This window comes from Geotrypetes seraphini, chromosome 8, assembly GCF_902459505.1.
Source record: "Geotrypetes seraphini chromosome 8, aGeoSer1.1, whole genome shotgun sequence".
Lineage (NCBI taxonomy): Eukaryota > Metazoa > Chordata > Amphibia > Gymnophiona > Dermophiidae > Geotrypetes > Geotrypetes seraphini.
The window spans coordinates 129,763,921-129,786,672 of record NC_047091.1 but is presented as its reverse complement, the minus strand read 5'-3'; the positions used below and the strand labels follow the sequence as shown (position 1 = coordinate 129,786,672).

General features: G+C 42.0%; 1 protein-coding gene across 2 annotated transcripts in view; it reads left to right on the top strand.

The window, feature by feature from the left end:
• Window positions 1-22,752, top strand: part of EIF4ENIF1 (eukaryotic translation initiation factor 4E nuclear import factor 1) — a 243,609-nt gene that overhangs the window by 80,540 nt on the left and 140,317 nt on the right. Inside the window, exons 8-10 of one of the 2 annotated variants that reach the window (XM_033955266.1) lie at window positions 1,583-1,718; window positions 1,991-2,170; window positions 3,250-3,479. The exons of the other annotated variant lie outside the window; for it this stretch is intronic. Of the exons in view, the coding sequence (XP_033811157.1) occupies window positions 1,583-1,718; window positions 1,991-2,170; window positions 3,250-3,479 (546 nt within the window). The remainder of the gene's footprint in view (window positions 1-1,582; window positions 1,719-1,990; window positions 2,171-3,249; window positions 3,480-22,752) is intronic. 2 annotated transcript variants of the gene reach the window in all.

The window sequence follows — 22,752 nt, the reverse complement described above, 5'->3', positions numbered from 1 at the left end:
TTTTCAGGCACTTTCCCTTTGGGCTGTATACTGCTTCTTGGATGTTTGGAAAAAAAAAAAAAAAGTCATGATGGTTGTAATAGTGGCCTTACAAAAGGGTCTAATGGACCACCCATAATTGGATGACTGGTTTTGCAGAGCAGAGACAGAGATCAAGCTATGGCACAGATAGTTCATTTGCTCCAGTCTTTAGGATGAATAATCATCTTCAAGCAAGTTGAAACGTCACAGTGCATTGAAAATGCATCCTGGGTGTTTGTCCTGTGTAAAGGACGTTCTCATCCCACCCAATGTGAGGATTGCTGTGCTATATCCCATGTGTTCTTGTCTAGTGGGACAAAAAGGAAGGATATATATATATATATATATATTTTTTTTTTTTATAACCTTACATGCTAATTTTCTAGTCCAAGCAGATGGACCATATTCTAGCCATGTGGCCTAGACTTGTTCTGTTAATAATTCTCTAATTTATGCAAAGGCGCTTGGCACTCTGACAGGTTATTTGGGTAGATCTGTTAGGAAGGAGGCAGGGAAAGATAGTTCTATGTTCTAGTGCCTTAAGTTAAAGGTAGGAGGGATTGGTCAACATTGCTTTTGTTAAAGGAATGCTGAAAAGCTATGTCTACATGAAACCTTTTATAGGGGATAGTTCACAGTGGGAGTCCCGTGGGCCAGAGGGGGGTCCCCGTGGTTTAGGGGGGATTCCCACGATCCCCATTCCTGTGCAGACTTCTAGTTCACAGCTCTTTAGTTTGTCTTCGTCTGCTGGCCGATGGACATAACTGATGAGTTCTGGATGTCTCTGGACGCAAGGAAAGAAACTAGCAGGTAAAATCCCTTTTTTTTTTTTTTTTCCAGCTGTAGCATAACAAGTACCTTCTTTTACCACATTTGCATAAAAATAACTTTGTCTGACATTAATTAGTGTTGTGAATATTTTCTATAGTGCATTAGGCTCTCTTTGTGCTTAAATATTTCCTGTAGAATTCCTCTGTAATGTCAAAGCACCACCCTTTAAAGGAGCTCAGCAGAAGACTGGAGTATCTGCAGAGGGGGACAGGGTTCATGTGCACCAAGAGACTATCATTTTGACTTGAGCCTTGGCCAGTTAGAAATGTTGCTTGGAAGTGTTAATTCTGCATTGTTTTCCTGGACAGCAAATTGAGAACTTTTTTTTTTTTTTTAAACTTGGAAGCAGCTGTGGGAGCAAGAATCTTGAGTGGGAAAATATTTGCATACAATTCTGACTTAGCATGTAAAACTGCATTACTAATCAAACTGTAAACCTTGTGAGTAGCTGTAGTTTGCTACTGGAAGGTAGCATGGGGTATGAAAGGGAGGCTTGTAATGCCAGTATTGGGTGCATGAGATACTGATGTAGCTTCTGGTGAAGATTATGTAGCTAACCTGCACCCTGAGGTCTGAACACTTCATTTCAGATCCGCATCATCAAAGGAATGTTTACACCTTTACACAAGTAAGTGTCATGTTTTGGTATTAGTCACATATGCACATGGCTAGTCTGCTATTGGACTATTTGAGACTCACCCACTTCCTTCCCTAATTCTCTGTGATTTAGATGATAGAAGATGTGCTTGGGGAGGGGTCTGTCTCTGCCAGCAGATTCAGCAGGTGGTTCTCCAATCCTAGTCGGTCTGGAAGTCATTGCAGCAGTCTGAGGTCCACACCACATGAAGAACTAGAAAAGCTAGCAGGTGGGATGGTTGGGTCATTGTCTTGTCTCTTCTGGTGTATGCACAGTCTGCTGTTATGGAAAGGGTGGGGAGGAGTCGGTTATATTCAAGTACTGCTTTGTCTGTGATGGAAGCATTTCCCTTAAATTGATTTGATCTCATTTGGCTGTTTTCATTATGAAAATTATCTTTTTGCCCTGTGAGTAGAGGCAGGATACTATATATGTAATGGGAAAGGCTTGAGTGTAGCATTACAACTAATTATGTAGTTTGTCCCTTCTCACTTGTAACAGGTTTGGAGCAGCTAATTCCATCACCAGCCCAGAATGCTTCAAACTACTTTGCTCCCATTCAACTTGAAGATGGTCCAGAAAACAAAGTGGATATCCTAGAGATGCTACAGAAAGCCAAAGTTGATTTGAAGCCTCTTCTCTCCAGCCTGACTGCAAATAAAGAAAAGCTTCGGGAGAGCAGTAAGGGTTATTTAGGGAGGCCAATGCTGGGTATTGGGGTGAGGGGAAGTGTATACCAGGATAGTAGGCATTTTGGGAGAGAAGTGAACTTGGGCCTTGTTCTATCAACCTCTATGTTAGAGCTTAAAAATAGAGGAGGACAACTCTGTGACAAGTGCTTCTGTGCCCCCCATCCTACGAGGGTGGGGGAGAGGTGATGAAGGAATCTGTCATCAAAGCAATAGGAGCACTTGGTGGCTGGACTTGAGCCCGGATTGCAGGGTTTCTGAAGGAGCCCTGATGCATGGCCTCTAACAGAGATTTAGTTCTGCTGTAGCTATAGCAGACAAGCTGAGAGTATGACTTAAAATAAGAGAAACCTGTGACCTGTTGGAAGGAAATTTTTCTTGCCAAAACAGGTTAGTATCTAGTGGTGACAGTGCTGTTGTCTTCATTCCCCCCCTCCCGCAACACACACAAGCGCTTGCTTTCTGGGATATAGTTGGGAGTCTGAGCTTGCTTGGGTAAAAAGTGGTCAGCACTCCTGTCCAGATAGAGGATTTTTGATTTCCACATTCTCTTCACCCCAGCCATTTAATAACTTTCTGGGAAAAAGTGTCAGGAATTAGCTTCAGTCAGCATTGTAATTTAATCTATATACTTTCATACAAATGAATCGTCTCTTTTCCCCTAACACCCCCCACCACCACCACTACATGTCTGAGGCCTGATTCAAAACACATGGGACCAATTTGTAAAACTGAATTAAAGGGATAAAAATTTATTGAGGGATAGGGGATGCAAGAATACATAGTGCATCAAGGTTGTGAACTTAACATTTGTACCTGAAAACTTTTTTTTTTTTTTTTTTTTTTTTTTTAAAGCTATAACACCTCTAATGTCCAAGTTAAGACTTACCAGTCTTGTACTACAGTTCTGAATTCAATAGGCTTTCCTCAGGAATTTTATGCCTTTTTCTCTGCTGGACAGAATATGCAAGACTGTCTAACTATTAGCAAGCTGCTTCCTCCCAATCCCTGTTGATTTAGTAATAGCCATATAAGTTGATGCTGGTTATAACTCTGGTTCATATTCTACAGCACACACAGGTGTGGTCCTTTCAGTGGAAGAAGTTGAGGCTGGGCTGAAAGGCCTGAAAGTGGAGCAAGAAGGGAAGATTGCCACACCTTTCATGGTAGATCAACTGGAGGAGAATTTTACAGTGATTGATACCAGGCTACCAAAGAAGGATGGTGATATGTCTGCATTCAACAAGCTAGTCAGCAGTATGAAGGCAAGTGGGACCTTGCCCTGCCAGCCTAAGGCTAGTGTAAGTACTACATGGCTGCTGCTGTTGGAAATACAACCTGGACTCTGAACTTGGAAATGGAAAGTCAGAGTTCAAATCTGGCATCTCCCACTGACATGCCTTTTGACTTAGGGTAAATCCCTTCACCTGGTATTACCTTAGATACCAGCTTAGATTGTAAGTCCTCCAGGGCAGGGACCCATCTACAATACTTGAATTGTAATTTCTTGAGCACAACTTTGAAAATATAAAGTAATTAAATCCATATCTAAATCAACTTGCTTACCTTTGGGAATACAGAATTCCTAGCCCACATCTCAGGAAGAGTACTTGAAAAGACCTGGAAGTTGTGAGGGTTAAGTTTCAGTTATGAGGAATGGCTGTTTTGGATCTTATATTGGTTCCTTTCTAAGGAGAAAATCTATTCCAAGTAGGGCTGTGCAGGCACATGTAATGGTGATGTCATACAGTGGAGCCAAAGCACCTGGTGCCATATACCAGTAGAGAAGCCTTTTGGGCTTTTTTGAGGCTGCATCCCCTGTCCTAACATTTGTTTTCAGGTTCTCCACCCCCATCCCCACCCTCTTCACAAACAAAACACATCAAATACACATGTCAATGAAACGGCTGCAGCTATCATTACACTTCAGTTTCAAGCTGAAGGAAAATATCTGAGCTCTGTTGGCTGTTTGCTTGTCAGCACACCACTGTGATTATGGATATGCCTTTAAAGTTGTCGTCTTCCACTGCTAGCTCCCTACCAGGCCTAGAACAAGCTCTTAAGGAGATTTCCACAGGCAATGGCTTCACCCTCTATATCAAGAGTAGTCTCCCTCCCAGTAGTAATGGTCTGAATATATGGCTCCCAACTTCAGGACTACTGGAGAGAAGATCCCTGGCTAAACCATGAATAGAAAGCTGAGATGAACACAATGCCCAGTCTTTCACTAAAACTTTTAGCCCAAACTTTCAAACATTCAACAGATCAAGCAGTTCTCATCCAGTTATTTCATTTGTTTGTGCAGGATATGGCCACATTGCTCTAAAGGCTCTTTTCCCACTCGGATCTGGTTCTACTTAAGTATAGCCACTAGTGGTCACTTGCACTTACCACTATTGTGAGAGGGCTTCTCTGGATTCTGATCTTTCTCCTAGTAGAGTGAATAAATCTTGAGCTTCACTTGTTCCATCACTGGGACCTTGTTCCTGTGAGTGGATCATGTAGCTGGAGGACACTTTCCTAGAGGAGTCAATAGAAAAATATTCATATCGAGTGTTTAACTCAAAATCCTAGTTACTCTGTGTCCAGAGATCAAGAAATGGGCCCTCAAGATTTTTTTTGCAGTCCTCCAATCATGCAGAGGACCTAAAGAAATCATAGCAATTCTGTTACACTGCTGGTCTTTCAGGACCTTCAGCTATCTGTCTGGAAATTGCCCCTCTGTCACCTTGAGTTGAAATATAAAATCTTCCCAGCATCAGGTCATGAACAATATCAGTGAGCTCACTAGCCAGTAGTATTGGAAGCAGCCCTAAAGTGATCTAAATATTCTAAAACTCAAGCATATATGCCACTGTGCAGAAACTATAAAACATTTTGACAGCACTGAGACGTACCAAAGTGCCCTGCTTAATATGAAAAGTTCACCAGCTCCAAATATCACCTTGACAACTCGGCCTGGACTGTTGATCTTTTCTGATGCTGGGGATTCACAATAGGCCTATGCACAATTCACCCAAGCCAGCAAAGGTTTTCTCATGGTACATTTGCAATCCTATAAAACAGAGAAGACTGTATGCATTCCTCTTAATCATGAGGGTATTACAAAAAAAATCCAAAAAGCCTAAATAATGATTTTTCTAGTGCGATAAGCAGATCATTACTGAACTCTTGCATAGTCAATCCCTTCTGATGAGATTGTTTAGAGCCTCCTCATTTTTTTTGCTCCACCTCCTATCACTGGACTATCCTGCAGTTCCTCAGTTTGTCTCTCTACACATGAGGTGGTAGAAGCTTGGAGGTTTTTTTTTCAATCCAATTGTCGGGTTTTTATCAGTGCTGCAGAGGCTCCCAACTTTGGGACATCTCTGGCTGCAGGAAAGCTCAGACTCGGAACTGTAGCCATGGGGCAGACTGCTTTGCAGTGCATCTGCTTGGACAGCCTGCACTAACAGTTTGGGAGCTCAGGAACCAGTCCCTTAGGAGCAAGACTCGCCCCAGGTTCTGTTCACAGAGGGGGCTTGAGCACAGGCTTTGTGGCTGTTGGGGTTTTTTTTTTTTTTGGGGGGGGGTTACCATGATCGGAGCTAACTAAATTTCCTTCCCCTCAATTGCACACATGAGTTCTGATGGGAGCTGAGGTCTCTGGCCAGTCAGGTCCAAGAGGCAGTCAGAAGAAGCAAGCTGGTTTCCAGGCTTGTTTGAGGCAGAAACTCCCATTTCTCCGACTACAGTTTCAGCCCAGGCAGCTCCAGCACATGTATGGCACAGTGAATACAAGGCTGACTGTCTATGAGAGAAAATTGGGAGGAGGGGGTGGTAGACCTACACCTAAAATTCTAACTTAGAGAATTTTTTGACCCCCCCCCCCCCCCCGTGCTGTTTTTGGCACTAAAATTGCTTTGTTGGCCATCTTGGATTTCCCAATGTTAAAATAAAATCTTATCTGCCTGAACACCTCGATTTGGCAGGAAATCAGGTGGCATGACCTCAGGCCAGGATACCTTGGATTCATGTCAGATTAGCACTAGATGGCAGGCTGAGGACCATCCGTGTCGCATGGAAGATGAGGGGTGGGAGCCATGGTCTTAGCCACCTCTATTTCCCTTGGGATGTGGAATCCCAGATGGTTCAAGTTCCAGGTTAAAAGTCCTGGTTAAAGCCAGGAAAGAGTGAAAGTACATCCCTGGCAAAGTGCAACCTCACATCTGCTGCAAAAATCCATAAAGGGACATAGGAGCAACTGCAAGGGATCTTGGGGTGTCTTGGGCATGGTTTTGCTCCAGAATTCATTAATATGCTTATGAAGCATATTTAACAGTGACCGCATTGAACCCTTGGCACCAGATCTCCTGGCACCAGGGTTCTTCCCAACCCCCCTTAAGGATGAAATTCCCCCTCAGCAGTGCCATGCGCAAGACATAGTTCAGTCAGAGGAGGAATGATAGGGATTCAGTTTCCATGCCTTTACTTTCCCAAACTGAGTTCTCAGTAGCGGGGGATTCTGCATCACATCTGGGAGAGCTGGATCCTGAGGCTCTTGATTTTGAATTCAACTCTGCACAGGCTGTTTAAGCCCTCAGCACTTTTGGAGATAATTAGGGTTTCTCCAAGAATTAACGAGTCTCCAAATACCTCAGCTACGCAGTGCTCGTTTGAGCTGCACTAAGCCTGACCACATGCTTTCCCTCACATCCGGACATTACTAAAATGTTAACAGACCACTGGGAGGTCCGGAGGGGCCCCTTCAGGAAGCCAAATTCATGGCAAATCTTTATCCAATGGTGGCTGAATTTAACCCGCTATGTATTGCACCAAAGGTGAATTCTCTGGTGCTACAGGTAACCAAGCGTACCTCCCTCCCCAGTGATGACAGAGTGGTATTGAAAGATGGCCGAGACTGCAGGCTGGATTTTGTTCTCAATTTGAAGCTGCTGCTTGCCCTGTATCGGTAGCATGGAATATTGATACTCCTTGGGTTTTGGCCAAGTACTAGTGACCTGGATTGGCCACCGTGAGAATGGGCTACTGGGCTTGGACCATTGGTCTGACCCAGTAAGGCTATTCTTATGATTAAAGATAGCGGCATATTACATAGCATGTGCTTGCCACTCCCAGTTACACTGTGATCCAGAGGCAGAGGATGGAAACAATCATCGGTTTCTCATATCAGGATTGGATTATATGGCTGCTGCATATGATATCTTTAGGGTATTGAGCTAAGTTTTTTGCTTATACCCTTTCTGCCCGAAGAATGCTGTGGATCAGACAGTCTCATCCTCCAAGGTGATACTGAGAAAGTTGCCCTTTAAAAGATAACTACTCTTTGGGAAAGGTCTGGATGACATAATGACTAGTGTGCAGGATCGCAAACCAAAGTCTTTACCAGACAGTAGACTGAGAATCCCTAGGGAATCAGCACAGGAAGTATTCAAAAGAATGTCACCGTGTGCTTAGAAAAGCCAAAAGAGAATATGAAGAAAGGCTAGCCAAGGCAGCACGAAATTTCAAACCGTTTTTCAGATATGTTAAAGGGAAGCAGCCGACTAGGGAGGAGGTGGGACCGCTGGATGACGGAGACAGGAAGGGAGTGGTGAAGGAGGAGAAAGAAGTGGCGGAAAGACTAAACATGTTATTTTCGTCTGTATTTACAAAAGAGGACACATCCAACATACCAGACCTGAGCAAATCTTCAAAGGAGACCAAACAGATAAATTAACATCCATGGAAGTTAGCCTTGAGGACGTACGCAGGCAGTTAGAAAAATTAAAAGCTGACAAATCGCCGGGCCTGGACAGAATCCACCCAAGGGTTCTGAAAAAACTAAAGGAGGAAATAGCGGAACTACTACAGCAAGTTTGCAATCTATCCCTGAAAACAGGAGTGATCCCGGAGGATTGGAAGATAGCCAATGTTACGCCCATCTTTAAAAAGGGATCAAGAGGTGACCTGGGGAACTGCAGATCGGTGAGTCTGACCTCCGGTTCCGGGGAAAATGGCGGAAGCGCTGATAAAAGACAGCATCGATGAGCATTTTGAAAGAAATAAACTTCTAAAAACAAGCCAACACTGCTTCTGCAAGGGGAGATCGTGCCTAACGAACTTACTGCACTTCTTCGAAGGAATTAACAAACGGATGGACAAAGGGGACCCCATAGACACCGTATATTTAGATTTCCAAAAAGCCTTTGACAAGGTACCCCATGAACGCCTACTTCAGAAACTGAAGAACCATGGGGTGGAAGGAGACGTACATAGATGGGATCAGGAATTGGTTGGCGGGTAGGAAGCAGAGGGTAGGAGTAAAGGCACACTACTCGGACTTGAAAAGGGTCACGAGTGGTGTTCGCAGGGGTCGGTGCTCGGACCGCTGCTATTCAATATATTTATAAATGATAACGAAACAGGGACGAAGTGCGAAATAATAAAATTTGCAGATGACACCAAACTATTTAGTGGTGCTCGGCCTAAAGAGGACTGCGAAGAATTCGAAGAATTACAAAGGGACCTGAACAAACTAGGGGAGTGGGCGACAAGATGGCAGATTAAGTTCAATGTAGAGAAATGTAAAGTATTGCATGTAGGAAGCAGAAACCCGAGGTACAGATATACAATGGGAGGTATGTTATTGAGTGAGAGTATCCAAGAAAGGGACTGGGGGGTAATTGTGGACAAAACAATGAAGCCGATGGCACAGTGCGCAGCAGCCACTATGAGGGCAAATAGAATGCTAGGTATAATCAAGAAGGGTATTACAACCAGAATGAAAGAAGTTATCCTGCCGTTGTATCGGGCGATGGTGCGTCCGCATCTGGAGTACTGCATCCAATACTGGTCTCCGTACCTTAAAAAGGATATGGTGATACTCAAGAGGGTTCAGAGGAGAGCAACATGTTTGATAAAGGGTATGGAGAACCTTTCATACACTGAGAGACTGGAGAAACTGGGGCTGTTTTCCCTGGAAAAGAGGAGAATTAGAGGGGATATAATAGACTTACAAGATCATGAAGGGCATAGAGAAAGTAGAGAGGGACAGATTCTTCTAACTTTCGAAAACTACAAGAACGAGAGGGCATTCGGAAAAGTTGAAAGGGGACTGATTCAAAACCAATGCTAGAAAGTTTTTCTTCACTCAACGTGTGGTGGATACCTGGAATGTGCTTCCGGAGGGCGTGATAGGACAGAGTACGGTATTAGGGTTTAAGAAGGGATTGGACAATTTTCTGAAGGAAAAGGGGATAGAGGGGTATAGAGGACTACTACACAGGTCCTGGACCTGTTGGGCCGTCGCGCAAGCAGACTGCTGGGCACAATGGACCTCTGGTCTAACCCAGCAGAGGCACTTCTTACGTTCTTATCAGGTTGAGGCGATTTTTACAACTCTAAGCGTTTTTGCCAGTGCTCAGGAGGACCATCAGTCCGGAGATCATTTCAAGGAACAAGGCAGAGATTTGGGGTTGACAAAACAAAAAGTCCTCAGTACTTCTTAATTCAAATACAATGTAGCATGTTTGAGTGCTCAGAAAAAAAGTTTGTAACAGACCAGACTTAGAGCAGAGCTCCAGCAGCAGGAAAACTCCTTTTTTAAAAGTGTGGTCTCTTACAAACTTTTTTTCTGAGCACTCAAACATGCTACATTTGAATTAAAAAACACTGAGGACTTTTGGCTTGTTACATCATATTATTGTCCTTGGTAACACTTCTGGTTATTAAGTATCCCTGATGTGTTGAGTATCCAGAGATTTGGGTGTGCCAGGCACCCTGATTTTTAGGGTACTGCCACCAAGAAGCAATTATGATGCCAAAGCAACAACTAGACCTCCAAGGATTGATGGCCTAATGGGGGCATAAGCAAGGATCACTTCAGATTGATGGGTACTGGAGATTAGTCAGAAGGGGTACAAACTTGAGTTCTTTTGTCCCCTCCAAGATCTTTTTGTGGACTCCAGCAGAGAGAACCAGAAAAAGTGGTCAGAGTCTGAGCGACTATTCAGTAGTTACTGGATCTAGGCGGCCATAAGCTGTACCAGACAAAGATTTGGGCTTAGGCAGATACTCCATATACTTTATAGTGCCCAAAAGAAACTCAGAAGACTGAAGGCTAATTCTGGTTCTCAAGTTGGTCAATATGGCCCTCAAGGTACCCCGTTTCCATATGGGAACTGTGTAGTCAGTCATTACTTCTTTGGTGCCAAAAAAATTTCTTGTTCCTCTGGATTTGACAGACCTATCTATGTATTCCTGTTTTTCCAGAACAAAGGAAGTTCTTAGGGCTCCATGTTCTGGAGCAGTACTTCTTCTAGTTTTTGGCCCTGCAGTTTGGACCGACCATGGCACCATTCACCTTCACCAAGGTGATGGTGTTAGCAGCAGCATATCTCTGCAAGGCAGGGATACAGGTGCATCTGTATCCAAACAAATGGCTGATAAGAGCCCCATCCAAATCCGAAGGAAAAACAGCAGTGCAGCGAGTGGCTCAGTTTCTGCAGAACATGGACTGGGTGGTAAACTTTCGTAAAAGCCATCTGTAGCCGATGCAGATCCTGGAGTATCTGGGCATCCTGTTCAACACAAAGGTGAACAAAGTGTTTTTGCCAGAAGCCTTCAAGCAAAACTCCATGTGGCAGATTGGGTAGTTTTGGGACGGGCCAGCATTGACAGCTTGGCATTACCTGCAGGTGCTAGGCTCGATGGTAGCATTATAGATGTGGTTCTCTGGGCAAGGGCGCACCTACACCCTCTCCAGGATGCATTCCTATACTGCAGGTGCCCACAAAGGGATGTGTTGTAGAAGCATCTACCTTGGACAGTGGAGGCACATCTGTCTGAACTGGTGAGTAGAGCCTCAGTCCCTAACCTGAGGAATTCTACTTCGCATCTCCAACTACTACAGATGTCAGACTATACGGTTGGAGTGCATTGCGAAGGGCATCCAGTTCGGAGGCACTGGTCCCTCTCACAGAGGAAGTGGTTAATCTGCCAGATGAGCTGAGAGCCATACGCCTGACATGGCAGGTGTTCAGAAGTGCACTGCAGAACAAAGCTATGCATTTCTCAGACAATACAACGGTGGTAGCGTATGTCAATTGGTGTGGGGGGGGGGAAGGGGCAACAACAGTAGCCTATGTCAATCCATGGGGACACAGAGTGTTCCCCTACTCCTGGAAGCTCAAATGCTCTTTTGGTGAGTGGAGATTCACTTAATGGCCCTCTTGGCCACACATGTAGCAGGAATGGACAATGTACAAACAAGATTTTCTCAGACTGAATACCCCATATCTAGAGAATTCCCTATATCCTTAGTGCCCATTCTCTGATCTCCAGAGGCGTTCAACAGTATTTTGAGTTGTTGGGGGTGCCCAACATTCAATTTGATGGTGGCTCGTTTGTTCATTCAAAGTGACAGTACACTTTTGCATTGTCCGTACTGGGCTCTGTTGATGTGGAACTTTGTCAGAATAAACAGCTGAGGAATTGAGATTTTATTATTTCTTTCACCTTTACAGAAGTGACTAGTTGAAATTTGTTCCCATTTCTGGTTTCTTTTTAAGTCATTCTTGTGATCAAGAATGGATATCTCCTCTGTGGGGTTGAAATCTGCTGCTGTTTTAGGGGGCACACTGAACAAATTGATCACTTTGCTATCGAAATAGGTTTGAGAAACCTTCAGTGGTCAAAGCTCATACCAGATAACTTGTTGCTTGGAACATTGATAAAATTGTGGACAATTTTGAACAGGTGATGGGGTTGTTCCCTACGTCTTCAAGTTCCTTGTTGATTATACTTGCTTTTACTCTTCAAGATTTCACTATAATAATTTACTGTATTTGCATTTGAGACGCAGATTCTCCTTTGGAGTTTTCCTCTACCTGCGTTCCAGATGTTTCAGTTGGCTTTTTAGGAGAGACTAGCCTGGATGAAACTGTTTTTTGGTTTGTCACTGATGGTAATCCACTTGGTAAAACTCCTCTCTGAGCTCACAAACTCCATACTTGTAACTAAGTAGAGGTGCTGGTTGGAAGATTTAAACTGAGTGAAGCAGTGAGAGATTGAATGATGTTTGTGTTTTTAGAGTCTGTTGTATTTTCTTTGATTCTGCTGACCATGATGGGGGACAGTCCAGCTTCACTGGGGAAATGCCCTGCTGGGGTTTTTTTTGGGGTTTTTTTTTCACTCAAAGAATAGTTAAGCTCTGGATCGCATTGCCAGAGGTTATGGTAAGATCAGTTAACTTAGCTGGTTTTAAGAAGGATTTGGTAAATTTCCTGAAGGAAAAGCCCATAGTCTGTTATTAAGACAGACATGGGGGAAGCCCTTGCTTTACCCTTCATTGGTAGCATGGAATATAGCTAATAGTCATCTGGATTGGCCATCGTGAAGATGGGCTACTGGGCAAGATGGACCATTGGTCTGATCCAGTAAGGTTATTCTTATGCTTGCTTATTGTGTCAGAAATGCTGGGAAGTCTGATTATCTTGTTTCTTTCCTTTATGTAGTAAAGATGTAAAAAATCTCATTCATTTTGACACAAATAGAGCAATGGACTACTAAATTTAAACTCAAAACTTTATCTCGATTAAAAACAAAGTTTGTTTGTTTGTTTTTCTTGCTAGCCCTAATGACAAAATCAATGAAAGGGAACTTTATCTTAATGGACAGAAATTTTTCAATAGCTACTACTATCAAAATATTAGGTGTTACATTAGATCATTATCTAAAAACCCTAGAGGCTCACCCGAAGCTAATGATTAAATGTTTTTCCGTTCTATGGAAACTAAGTACTATTTAAAAATATTTTGATTTCATATCCTTTAGGCTATTAGTATAGTCATTTTATGTCCTTCAGGCTATTGGTACAGTCATCAATCTTGTCGATCCTAGATTACTGTAATATTATGTATCTAGGTTCTCACAAAAGAATCTCTAATAAACTAAGAATCATACAAAATACAGCAGTCCGTTTGATTTTTGGCTTATAAAAATATGACCGTCAGCCCTTATTATTCAAAGCTTCACTGGTTGCCATTTGAGGCTAGAGTCATGTTTAAATTTGGCTGTATTTGCTTTAAAACTATATTTGACCTGACCCCAGTTTACCTCTTTTCTCATTTTGAATTTTATAAGTCTTACAAGAATACATGAAAAACTTATTGGTTCATGTTTCAAAAAGCAAAATTGTGTCATTACAAGAGATTTTTAGGAAAAACTTTTGCATATCAGGCTAGTGCAATGAATACTTGGTGGAGTACTCTTATCCCCCAAGCTGAGTCTTGCTATTCTTTTAGAAAATTGTTGAAAACGTATTCGATAAATTTGTGACCTGACTGCCATTGTGGTATTTTCTGAAATGTGTATGACATGTTTATGTATGATTCGCTGATTGTACATTTTTTCTTGATGTGAACCGCCTAGAACTAAATGGTGTGGCGATATATGAGAATAAAGTTATTATTATTTATCCTGTAATAACAAGGATAGAGGACATACTGCTATTTTCTTGGAATTCTGGGGGTATCTTTCAGAATCCTAAGACTGGTTGCATTTGGGTAGGTGGTTAATTTGTTCCACCTTGTTATGTTTCAGTGGTTCATGTTTAAGTGTTATGTGATATTTGCAACAGACCCCTCCTTGTTTCCTCTCTAGGGCTGACCAATATTCTTTGATACAAACTGAAGAATTTCAGAACCGCCCAGAGTGATGGGAGGCAGAACAAAAAATGCTAATGAGGTTGTCTACACAGAGTCTCACGGGGAAGGTATTGACTACCCAAGAGTTCAGAAAAGATGTGCCTATTTACTAGAAAGAAGATTATCAAGGTAAGTACCTAATCTTCCCTTTCACCCATGTTGGCCTAGATAAATATGGTTTCCTAAACATCTTGCTAACATCTGTCTGTCTCAGGCAGCACACAGATTCTCCTAACATAATAGCAAGGCCTCCATTATATCTGAATCTGAAAAGCCTGTCTGAGATCATGGAAATTGAGTAGTAGATGGACTGCCTTCCTTTCAAACACATAAAGGAAATCAAACTAGCATCCAGAAGACTGTCCACACTCAAATGAAACCAGATCATACAATGGGCTAAAACTCCATAGACCAATATCGTAGATATTTTTATTTCCTCCTCCTCCTCTTACAGAAATGGAACTGAAATCTTTTCTGTAATTCGCTTATCGGCAATAGTTACATGTTATCCACTCAACAGGAAATTTGTTTCCATTATACTCTTACCTTTAGGTTCATTATACTCTTATCTTCAGGTTCATGAAGCATTGCAACCCCCAACACAAAAAAAACCCCCTCATCTGCCTGCAACTTCAATGCAATCCTTGTTTGACTGATGGAAACTCCTTTTACATAGAAACATGTTGACAGATAATGGCCAAATGGCCCAACTAGTATGCCCATCCACAGTAACCATTATCTTTCTCTGAGACCCCATGTGCCTATCCCAGGCCCTCTTGAATTCATGCACAGCCATTTAGTCTTTCTTTGCTCAAATATCTATTGTAGAAAACCTACTTCCTAATGGCCATTATCTTGGTAAGATTCAGTGAGCCCCAAGCTGGCATGCTATCCTCTATTTTGTCATTACTACTACTACTACAACTATGTATCATGAAAGGCATACACAGCACTGTACATTTAACATGTAATAGACGGTCCCTACTTAGAAGAGCTTACAGCCTAATTTTGACAGACAGGACATTATAGTAACATAGTAGATGATGGCAGATAAAGACCCGAATCATCTATCCAGTCTGCCCAACCCTACCCATGCTTTAAATTACTTCTGGGCCCTCACTTTCACTCTTTAAGCAGACACCCTTCTGCACGATCTTTTTAGTTTCTGGAGAGCGTTTTTCCAAGCGTGCCACGTTTTTCTAAGGTGGAATTGACTTCAGACATTCCGAAGAAGACTCAGGCTCTGAGGTAGATGATGAAAAACAGCTGACATACTATATAGTGCTTCAAAAGCAGAGAGCCTTAAGATATATATCATTCATAGACCTCAGTAGTGCAGGCTATTATGAGTATCAAACTTTTCCTAATACAGCACAACAGCACCTAAATCATCATTAGTCCTAAGTACTAACCCCTTTTTGCGTAGATTAAGATGAGTATTGTTTTTCTACTCTAAAAATACTTTTTTCTAGTGAAATTATTTATTTTATTTTAAAAATTTATATACTGTTTAAAACTAAACAGTTTACATAATTTACATACACAGTATTTAAATGAACATATAATAAAAAAATATTTAAAGCATATTTAAAGTATAATTAAAGAAGAAGATTAAAAATGGGACTGATGACGATTTAGGTGCTGTTGTGCTGTATGGGGAAAAGTTTGATACTCATAATAGCCTGCACTACTGAGGTCTATGAATGATAGATATCTTAAGGCTCTCTGTTTTGATGTGTATGAATTTAGCCTTGAGTGAGTATTCTGAAAAAAATATATATATATAGCCTGAAGTTGCTTATACTATATAGTTAAGCACAAGAGCAGGAGACAAAGCAAAGCATCAATTTACAAGCATCCACTTGTTTAAGGAAATGTGGAACAAGAAAAATTAAACAAGAATTTTTAATGACATCTAACAATTTATCATAATTAACTTCTAATGTGTCCTAAATATTTGTCTTGAAAAGTAAACCAAGGTACTTATGTAATGCCACACCAACAGAGAGGTGTGGAATTAAAGAACAGATTTAGAACAATACACATTAAGAGGTATCAATTCCATTTTTGCCCAATTAATGGTATAACCTGAACACACCTCTAGGAACATGTGTGGTCTGCAGATGGATGCCTCTAAAACTCTCAGAAGGGAATCAGCTTTGATCCTTCCTCTCCCTGAACGCCATCATCTCTTCCATTTCCAGGTCTGCGTACTGGTTCTTCAGTTCATGGACTGTATTGATCCTGCAGGGTTCTGTAAACTGAGTCCATCTGTCCTCCCTCAGCACAGTCTCTTCTTCCCCACTGCTGGAAATCTTTGATGCCTCAAGAAGCTGAACTTCAGCTCAAGACCCCTGGCACCTAATCCATTACACCAGCCACTAAGTCTCACTTCATCAACAGAGCTGTGTATCACTATTCTTTTGTGTGGCATGCTACCATTTGTCAAATACATCAAAGTGGTTTAATCTGTAATTGCTTGAAGGCTATAAAATGTAAATATAAAGATATGGGGCAATTCTTAAAAAAAAAAAAAAAAAACCCAACAAAAAAACCCTCTCTCCAGCCCATCTAAACCATCTCAGCCATCCCCAGTCACTTACAGAGAGAATGATAGGATGGATAAAGGCAATTTTATGATGAGTGGGAGTTAGGAGTTGAAAGCAGCCTTGAAAAAGTGGGCTTTTAGCTTTTATTTGAATACTAATGAGAGACAAAGCCTGATGTAATGACTTGGGCAGTCTATTCCATGCATATGGTGCAGCAAGATAAAAGGGATGGAGTCTGAAGTTGGTAGTGGAGAAGAGGATACTGATAGGAGGGACTTGTCCGATCAACAGAGTTTCACATGGGTGGGTGGGGGTGGAGGGAGCATAGAGAGAGATTAAGGGGCTGCAGAATGAATGCACTTGTAGGTCAGTAAGAGGAGTATGAACTGTATTCGGAAATGGATGGGGAGTGATTGAGGAGAGGGGTAATGCAAGTATGGCAGATCTCACGGAATATAAGTCATGCAGTAGAATTTTGAACAGATTGAAGGGGAGAGTGATTGAACCGTCTCTCTTCCAAGCTGAAGAGCCCTAACCTCTTTAGCCTTTCCTCATACAAGAGAAGTTCCATCCCCTTTATCATCTTGATCACTTAACTTTTTCTAATTCCTTGTTGGGGGTTTTTTTTTTTTAAATACGCCGTTCAGAATCTGAACACAATGCTCAAGGTGAGGACACACCAGGGAGTGATAGAGACATTTAACGTTCTTAGTTTTATTTACAGTCGCTTTTCTAATAATTCTTAGCATTTTGTTTGCTTTTTTGGCTGCTGCCACATTGGGTAGGTTTCAGCATATTGTCTACAGTGACACCCAGATCTTCTTCAAGGGTGTGGACCCTAGCATCTGGTAATTGATTTAGATTATTCTTCCTAATGTGCATCACTTTGCATTTATCCACATTAAATTTCATCTGCCATTTGGACACCCAGTCTTCCAATTTCTTAAGGTCTTCCTGCAATTTTTCATAATCCGCTTGCGTTTTGACAACTTTGAACAGTTTAGTGCAGGGGTGTCCAATGTCGGTCCTCGAGGGCCGCAATCCAGTCGGGTTGAAAGCAGTGCATGCACATAGATCTCATGCATATTCATTGGGGAAATCCTGAAAACCCGACTGGATTGTGGCCCTCGAGGACCGACATTGGACACCCCTGGTTTAGTGTCATCTGCAAATTTAATCGCCTCATTCGTCGCCCCAGTTTCCAGATCACTTATAAATATGTTAAATAGCACTGATCCCAGTATAGATCCCTGAGTCACTCCACTATTTACCCTTCTCCATTGAGAAAAATGGCCATTTATACCTACCCTCTGCTCAGTTGTGGATTAAGGATTGGTATACAGAAAACATTGTTTCCTATACCATGACTCTAATTTTTCTTGGGATCCTCTCATGAAGAGCTTTGTCAAAAGCTTTATGAAAATCTAAATACACTACTTCAACCAGCTCTCCTTTATCTATGTTTATTCACACCTTCAAAAAAAGTTGAGCAAAGAGTCATGCTGCAAAGTTAACTGAAGTTCCCTTAAGTCTTCTAAGGCTGCCTAAACCAGTCCTTAGTCCTACCCACTTTTATGAGGCCATAGTTCATTCACTGAACTGTTTCTGTACTATCTACAGCCCACAAAGAACTTTAGGCAACACGTCCCATAAACCCAGGCACACAGCCGCCAAACTAACTTTTTCCACCTGGGTAATGGATTGCATCTAATAGACTTGTGGCCTCCAGGCTAGATGGTCACTCAACAGCTCGGGGCTAAAGCAGTGTATCATTAACTTTGGCAGCCTCTATCATGATATCTGTGAAGCAGCCTTGTGGATCTCCACACTTAACCTTTTTGAAACAATATTTCTTAGATCACTCTGCAGCCCAGGATGTGACCATTTGTCAATCTGTCTTTCACATTGCGTCATTGGTGACATTGACCTGCCCCCCAATTAACATATTTGACAGTGGCTCTCAGCTTTGGGCTCACCAAGTGTGCCTGCATTGCCCTTCTTGTCTGTGGAGGAAAAGTTGCTTAACTGTAATGGAAGTTCTCCTTAGCAGGGAAATTCTGTCATGCTTTCCTTTCTACCATCCCCTCAGAAGAAAGAGAAAAACTAAATAAATGAATACTAAGAGCATACAGCTCTGGAAGAAACAAAGCTGATGCACTGAGACAAGGGACACAATCCCCACACACCCTCAAAGCCTAAAAAAACTCCTCTACTGGAGGAGGGTTCTGGGTATTCTGGCTCAATTGTCTTATGAAATCATGTGGTTGCATTTCCTTTGTGTCTATAGAAAACTCCTGTTACAGGTAAGCAACTTCAGTTTTAAAGAAGTGGGGGAAATGGCTGTTATACATGGCGAAGGATTATGAAAATGTAATGTGCTTCAAATGTTGCTAGGTGAATAGTACAAATAGCAAACAGTAAATAGAAAACATTTTACCTACTTGAAATACTAGTAACATTTTTCCCCATTATGAGTGACTACAGTGACTACATCATCCTGTATGATTTGCAGTGATGCTCCTCTATGTTGATTTACAGCATCCTACTTGTTTCTAACTTACAAGTCTCAATAGTGTTCTAGACCTATATTAGTTGTAAGATGCTATGGATTCCTCCGACATTCTGTTCTTGATCCTCTTGGTGATATATGGTAGGAGTGGGATTTCAGGTACTTTGAATTTAGAATAGCTTCCTTAAAGGGAAACTGTGGGTTACAGCTATCTAGCTTGGGAAAAAAGGAGAGAACATAGGGAGGTTTATAAAATCATGAGAGGAGTAAAACAGGTAAGGGTTATTTACCCTTTCAAATAGTGCTACAACTTAGGAGAGACTCCTTGAAACTAACAAGTAGCAGTGTCTTTTCAATAGATGCATAAACTGAAATTTGTTATGAAAAGGTATGGTCAAGGCTCACTGTATAGCTAGGTTTATCCTAGGACAAACAGGCAGTATATTCTCACATGAGTTATGTCATCCACAGAGCCTGGTATGGACAGTGAAAAGTGCACTGTCACTTTAAGCTTTGCAAAGCTTTGAGACTGCCTGCACCACGCATGCACACGTGCCTTCCCACCCAGTGTCAGCTCGCAGTTCTTTGTTTTCCACAGAGTGAAGAAGTTGTATTTTTTTGGACTCTGTCCAAAATATGTTTCAAGTTTCAAGTTTATTGGTTTTTAATATACCGACCATCAACAAGTATCTGGCCGGTGTACAATAAAAATAATATGAGAAAATTGAATAAATAGGTAGTTTAAGAACATTCTAAGTGCACACTGAGGACGTAACTAGACAAACTTGAAAGTGAGGCAAAATGGGGAGGGGGGGGAAAGTTACATGTTAAAAGAAGAAGGGAGAAAGAGGGAAAAAACAAATGGGATGGGATCGCTTTATGAAAGCGGTTGGTGAGATATAGAAGAAGAAAAAGAAAAGTAAAGAGGAGGAAAAGAAAAAAAAAAATTATATGTGTTTAAGGTAAAATCTAAACACAAGAATAGGCATCGCTAAATAGGAAGGTCTTCAAGTTTATTTTAAATTTGTCGAGTTGATTTTCAAATCGGAGTAACTGTGGTAGAGCATTCCACTAGGTGGGAGCTATGACTGCAAAGTTTGTTTTCCTGGTGTAGAAGCAATCTTTTAAAGAAGGGATTGATAAGAGTTTCTGATCTGCTGACCGAAGGAGGCGTACTGAGCGTTGAGGAATGAAGAGATTGTCTAGGTATGAGGGCAGATGAAAAAGTCTGATTTTGAAAGTGAGCAGAATAGTTTTATAAGTTTTGTAAGTGTTCCTCAGCCGGTCGTTAGGGCCCCTTTCTTCCTATCGCTAGTTTTACATCCTCTGTGTCGGTCATCGAGTTTTGGTTTGTAGTTTTTTTGTTTTTGTTTTTTACTTCGTCTCCAAGGTTTTTCTATCCACGTTGAAGCCTTCAAACAGCTTTAAGAAGTGCTATCAGTGCCAGTGCTCTTTCCATCACTGACCCGCATAACTGGTGTATACAGTGTTTAGGGCCTGAGCATCGAGTTGACACTTGTGCTCATTCTACACTACAAAAACGCTCTTTAAAGGCTCGTCGTATCTAGCTAAAAAGTTGTTTGGATCGATTATGGGCTCGGCAATAAATCTGAATCATCGGTACCAGCCTGTACTGGCATCAACGCCTCTATAGACATCAGATGGTATTCCTCTCTCCATCGGGTAAACTGGCTAAGAAGCCAGCCTCTTCCCAGCAAGCTCACAGGCCTCTATAGAATAGAGTCCCTCGATGCAGGCCAAGCGTTGATGCCATCGATCTCCTGTACAGGCTGTTTCTCCTCCAGCGTGTATATTCCCATTGAGGTCACCCCCCCCCCGCCCCCCCGACACCTTGCAGCACCAATAGTACTGGCTGTTGAACCAAGGGTACCGGTGCAATTCTTCTGAAATCAACTGAAATTCTTCTAAGAGGGAGCTTGGTGACCTATTTTAATTTGCCTATGACATCGATGCTTTCATAGACTCTCAGTAATGGCTCTGCATCAAAGTATTGGCAGATGTTGGCATCCCACGGTACCAAGGCTCACTCTTCTAGATCCAAGCGAGCATCACATGGTACTGTCTCTCCTTCCTCGGTGTTGTTCATGTTCTAGTCATTCTTGACGTTGTTCATCAGATCGGTACCAATGTCGTCAAAGGAGCTCTTCTCGACATTCTCATAGTTATGGAACTCCTCATTTCAGAAAACAGCCTTCCTCTCCATCCTACAGAGAATCTCCTGTGGTGCCAGATGTTGATACTGATGAACCTACATTTATCTGCTCCAGAGTTATATGGCATTGTATCAGGTCCATCTGCTCATCCCAGACAAAGATCTTCTTCAGAGAGACTTTCATTTGCTAAATATATCAGGCAGATGGGAAAAGCTTTGCCTGTCAAATTGGAGTCAAGACACTGAGCCCAGAGCAGAACTCCTTGAGGCTTTAGATTTTGATGAACCTCCTAAGGAGCTTCTTAAGTTGCCTCTTCAAAATCTGCTTAATGGTGCTCTCTTTAAGAACTGGGAGATACCTCTGTCTACTACTATAGCTCCTCGAAAGCTTGACTCTCTTTACCAAATACAGTCTTGTCCTAGATTTGATAAACCACAATTGTCACATCAATCTTTGCTGGTTGAATCCACTCTTAAGAAATTCTCCAGCTCCAGGGTCTATATGCCACTGCGCAACCAGGACGTGAGGGCCATACTATGGATAAGTTTGGATGCCGGCTTTACCAGAACTCTTAGCCAATAGAGTTCTCAATTACAACTTTTATGTCTTTATCTTAAACAGCTCAAAGAAGTTGGCTGATTTTAGAGCAGTATATTCCATCTGACTGCCTGCCAGAGTTACAGAAGGCTAATCATGCTCTACTTCAAACGTGAAAGTTTATGGCAAGATCAGCATTAGATGTACCTTCCTCTGTAATGTCACCAAGAGCTTGTATAGATATGTGCGAAGCACAAATGGAATAAATAAATAAATAAATGTAACATCCAGAGCATTGGCAATGTCTATTGCTGAGACGTTTTGCATGGCTGACAAGTCTCAGATTGCTTGGTGAACATCCCTTGTCTTAATGAAGAACTCTTCGAAGACAAGGTTAAGTATGCCACTCAGACTTACCTGGCATGAGCAGAGTTGGATCACTTACTGAATCTAAGGCTAAAGCTCAATCATCTTTTCCTTCACAAAGACCTGCTTTTTCATATGAGGCATTATCCTTCAATCTCCTCCTCCTCCTTCCAAACCTTCACCACAGAAGAGGCAGAAACAGCAGAAGCCTTAGACTTCGGCTCCTCAGAAACCAGCTCAGTCTTTTTGGCATGGTTTTAGGGAGCATAGCCAAAGTACCTCATCTCAGCCACCTCCCCAACCCATCAGAGGCCGACTTCTCTGTTGTATCATTAGTGCAGGACTCTTCACCACGGACACTTTGGTTCTGGAAGTCATACGGAAGGATTACTCTCTCTACATTTTATAACCATTCCTCCAGGCAACCCTCCAAGAGTCCTCTTTAACATCTTTGCAGATGTTCCTTCTTCAGGAAATCGAAGCACTACTTCAGTTAAATGCCATAGAAGTTCCCCTCCCCCCTTCTCAGAAAATGCCTGGTGTAGAACCCCTGATTTTTCTAACTCAGAAGAATCAGGGGTTCTACACCAGGTATTTTCTAATTCCAAAGAAGATGGGAGGTCTTCATCCAATTCTTGACCTGAGACCTCAACAAATATTTAGTGAAAAAAGTTTTGCATTCTATCTCTGGGAACCCTATACCCACTTTTAGAACAAAATGATTGGCTGTGCTCTCTAGACCTCAGAGGCCT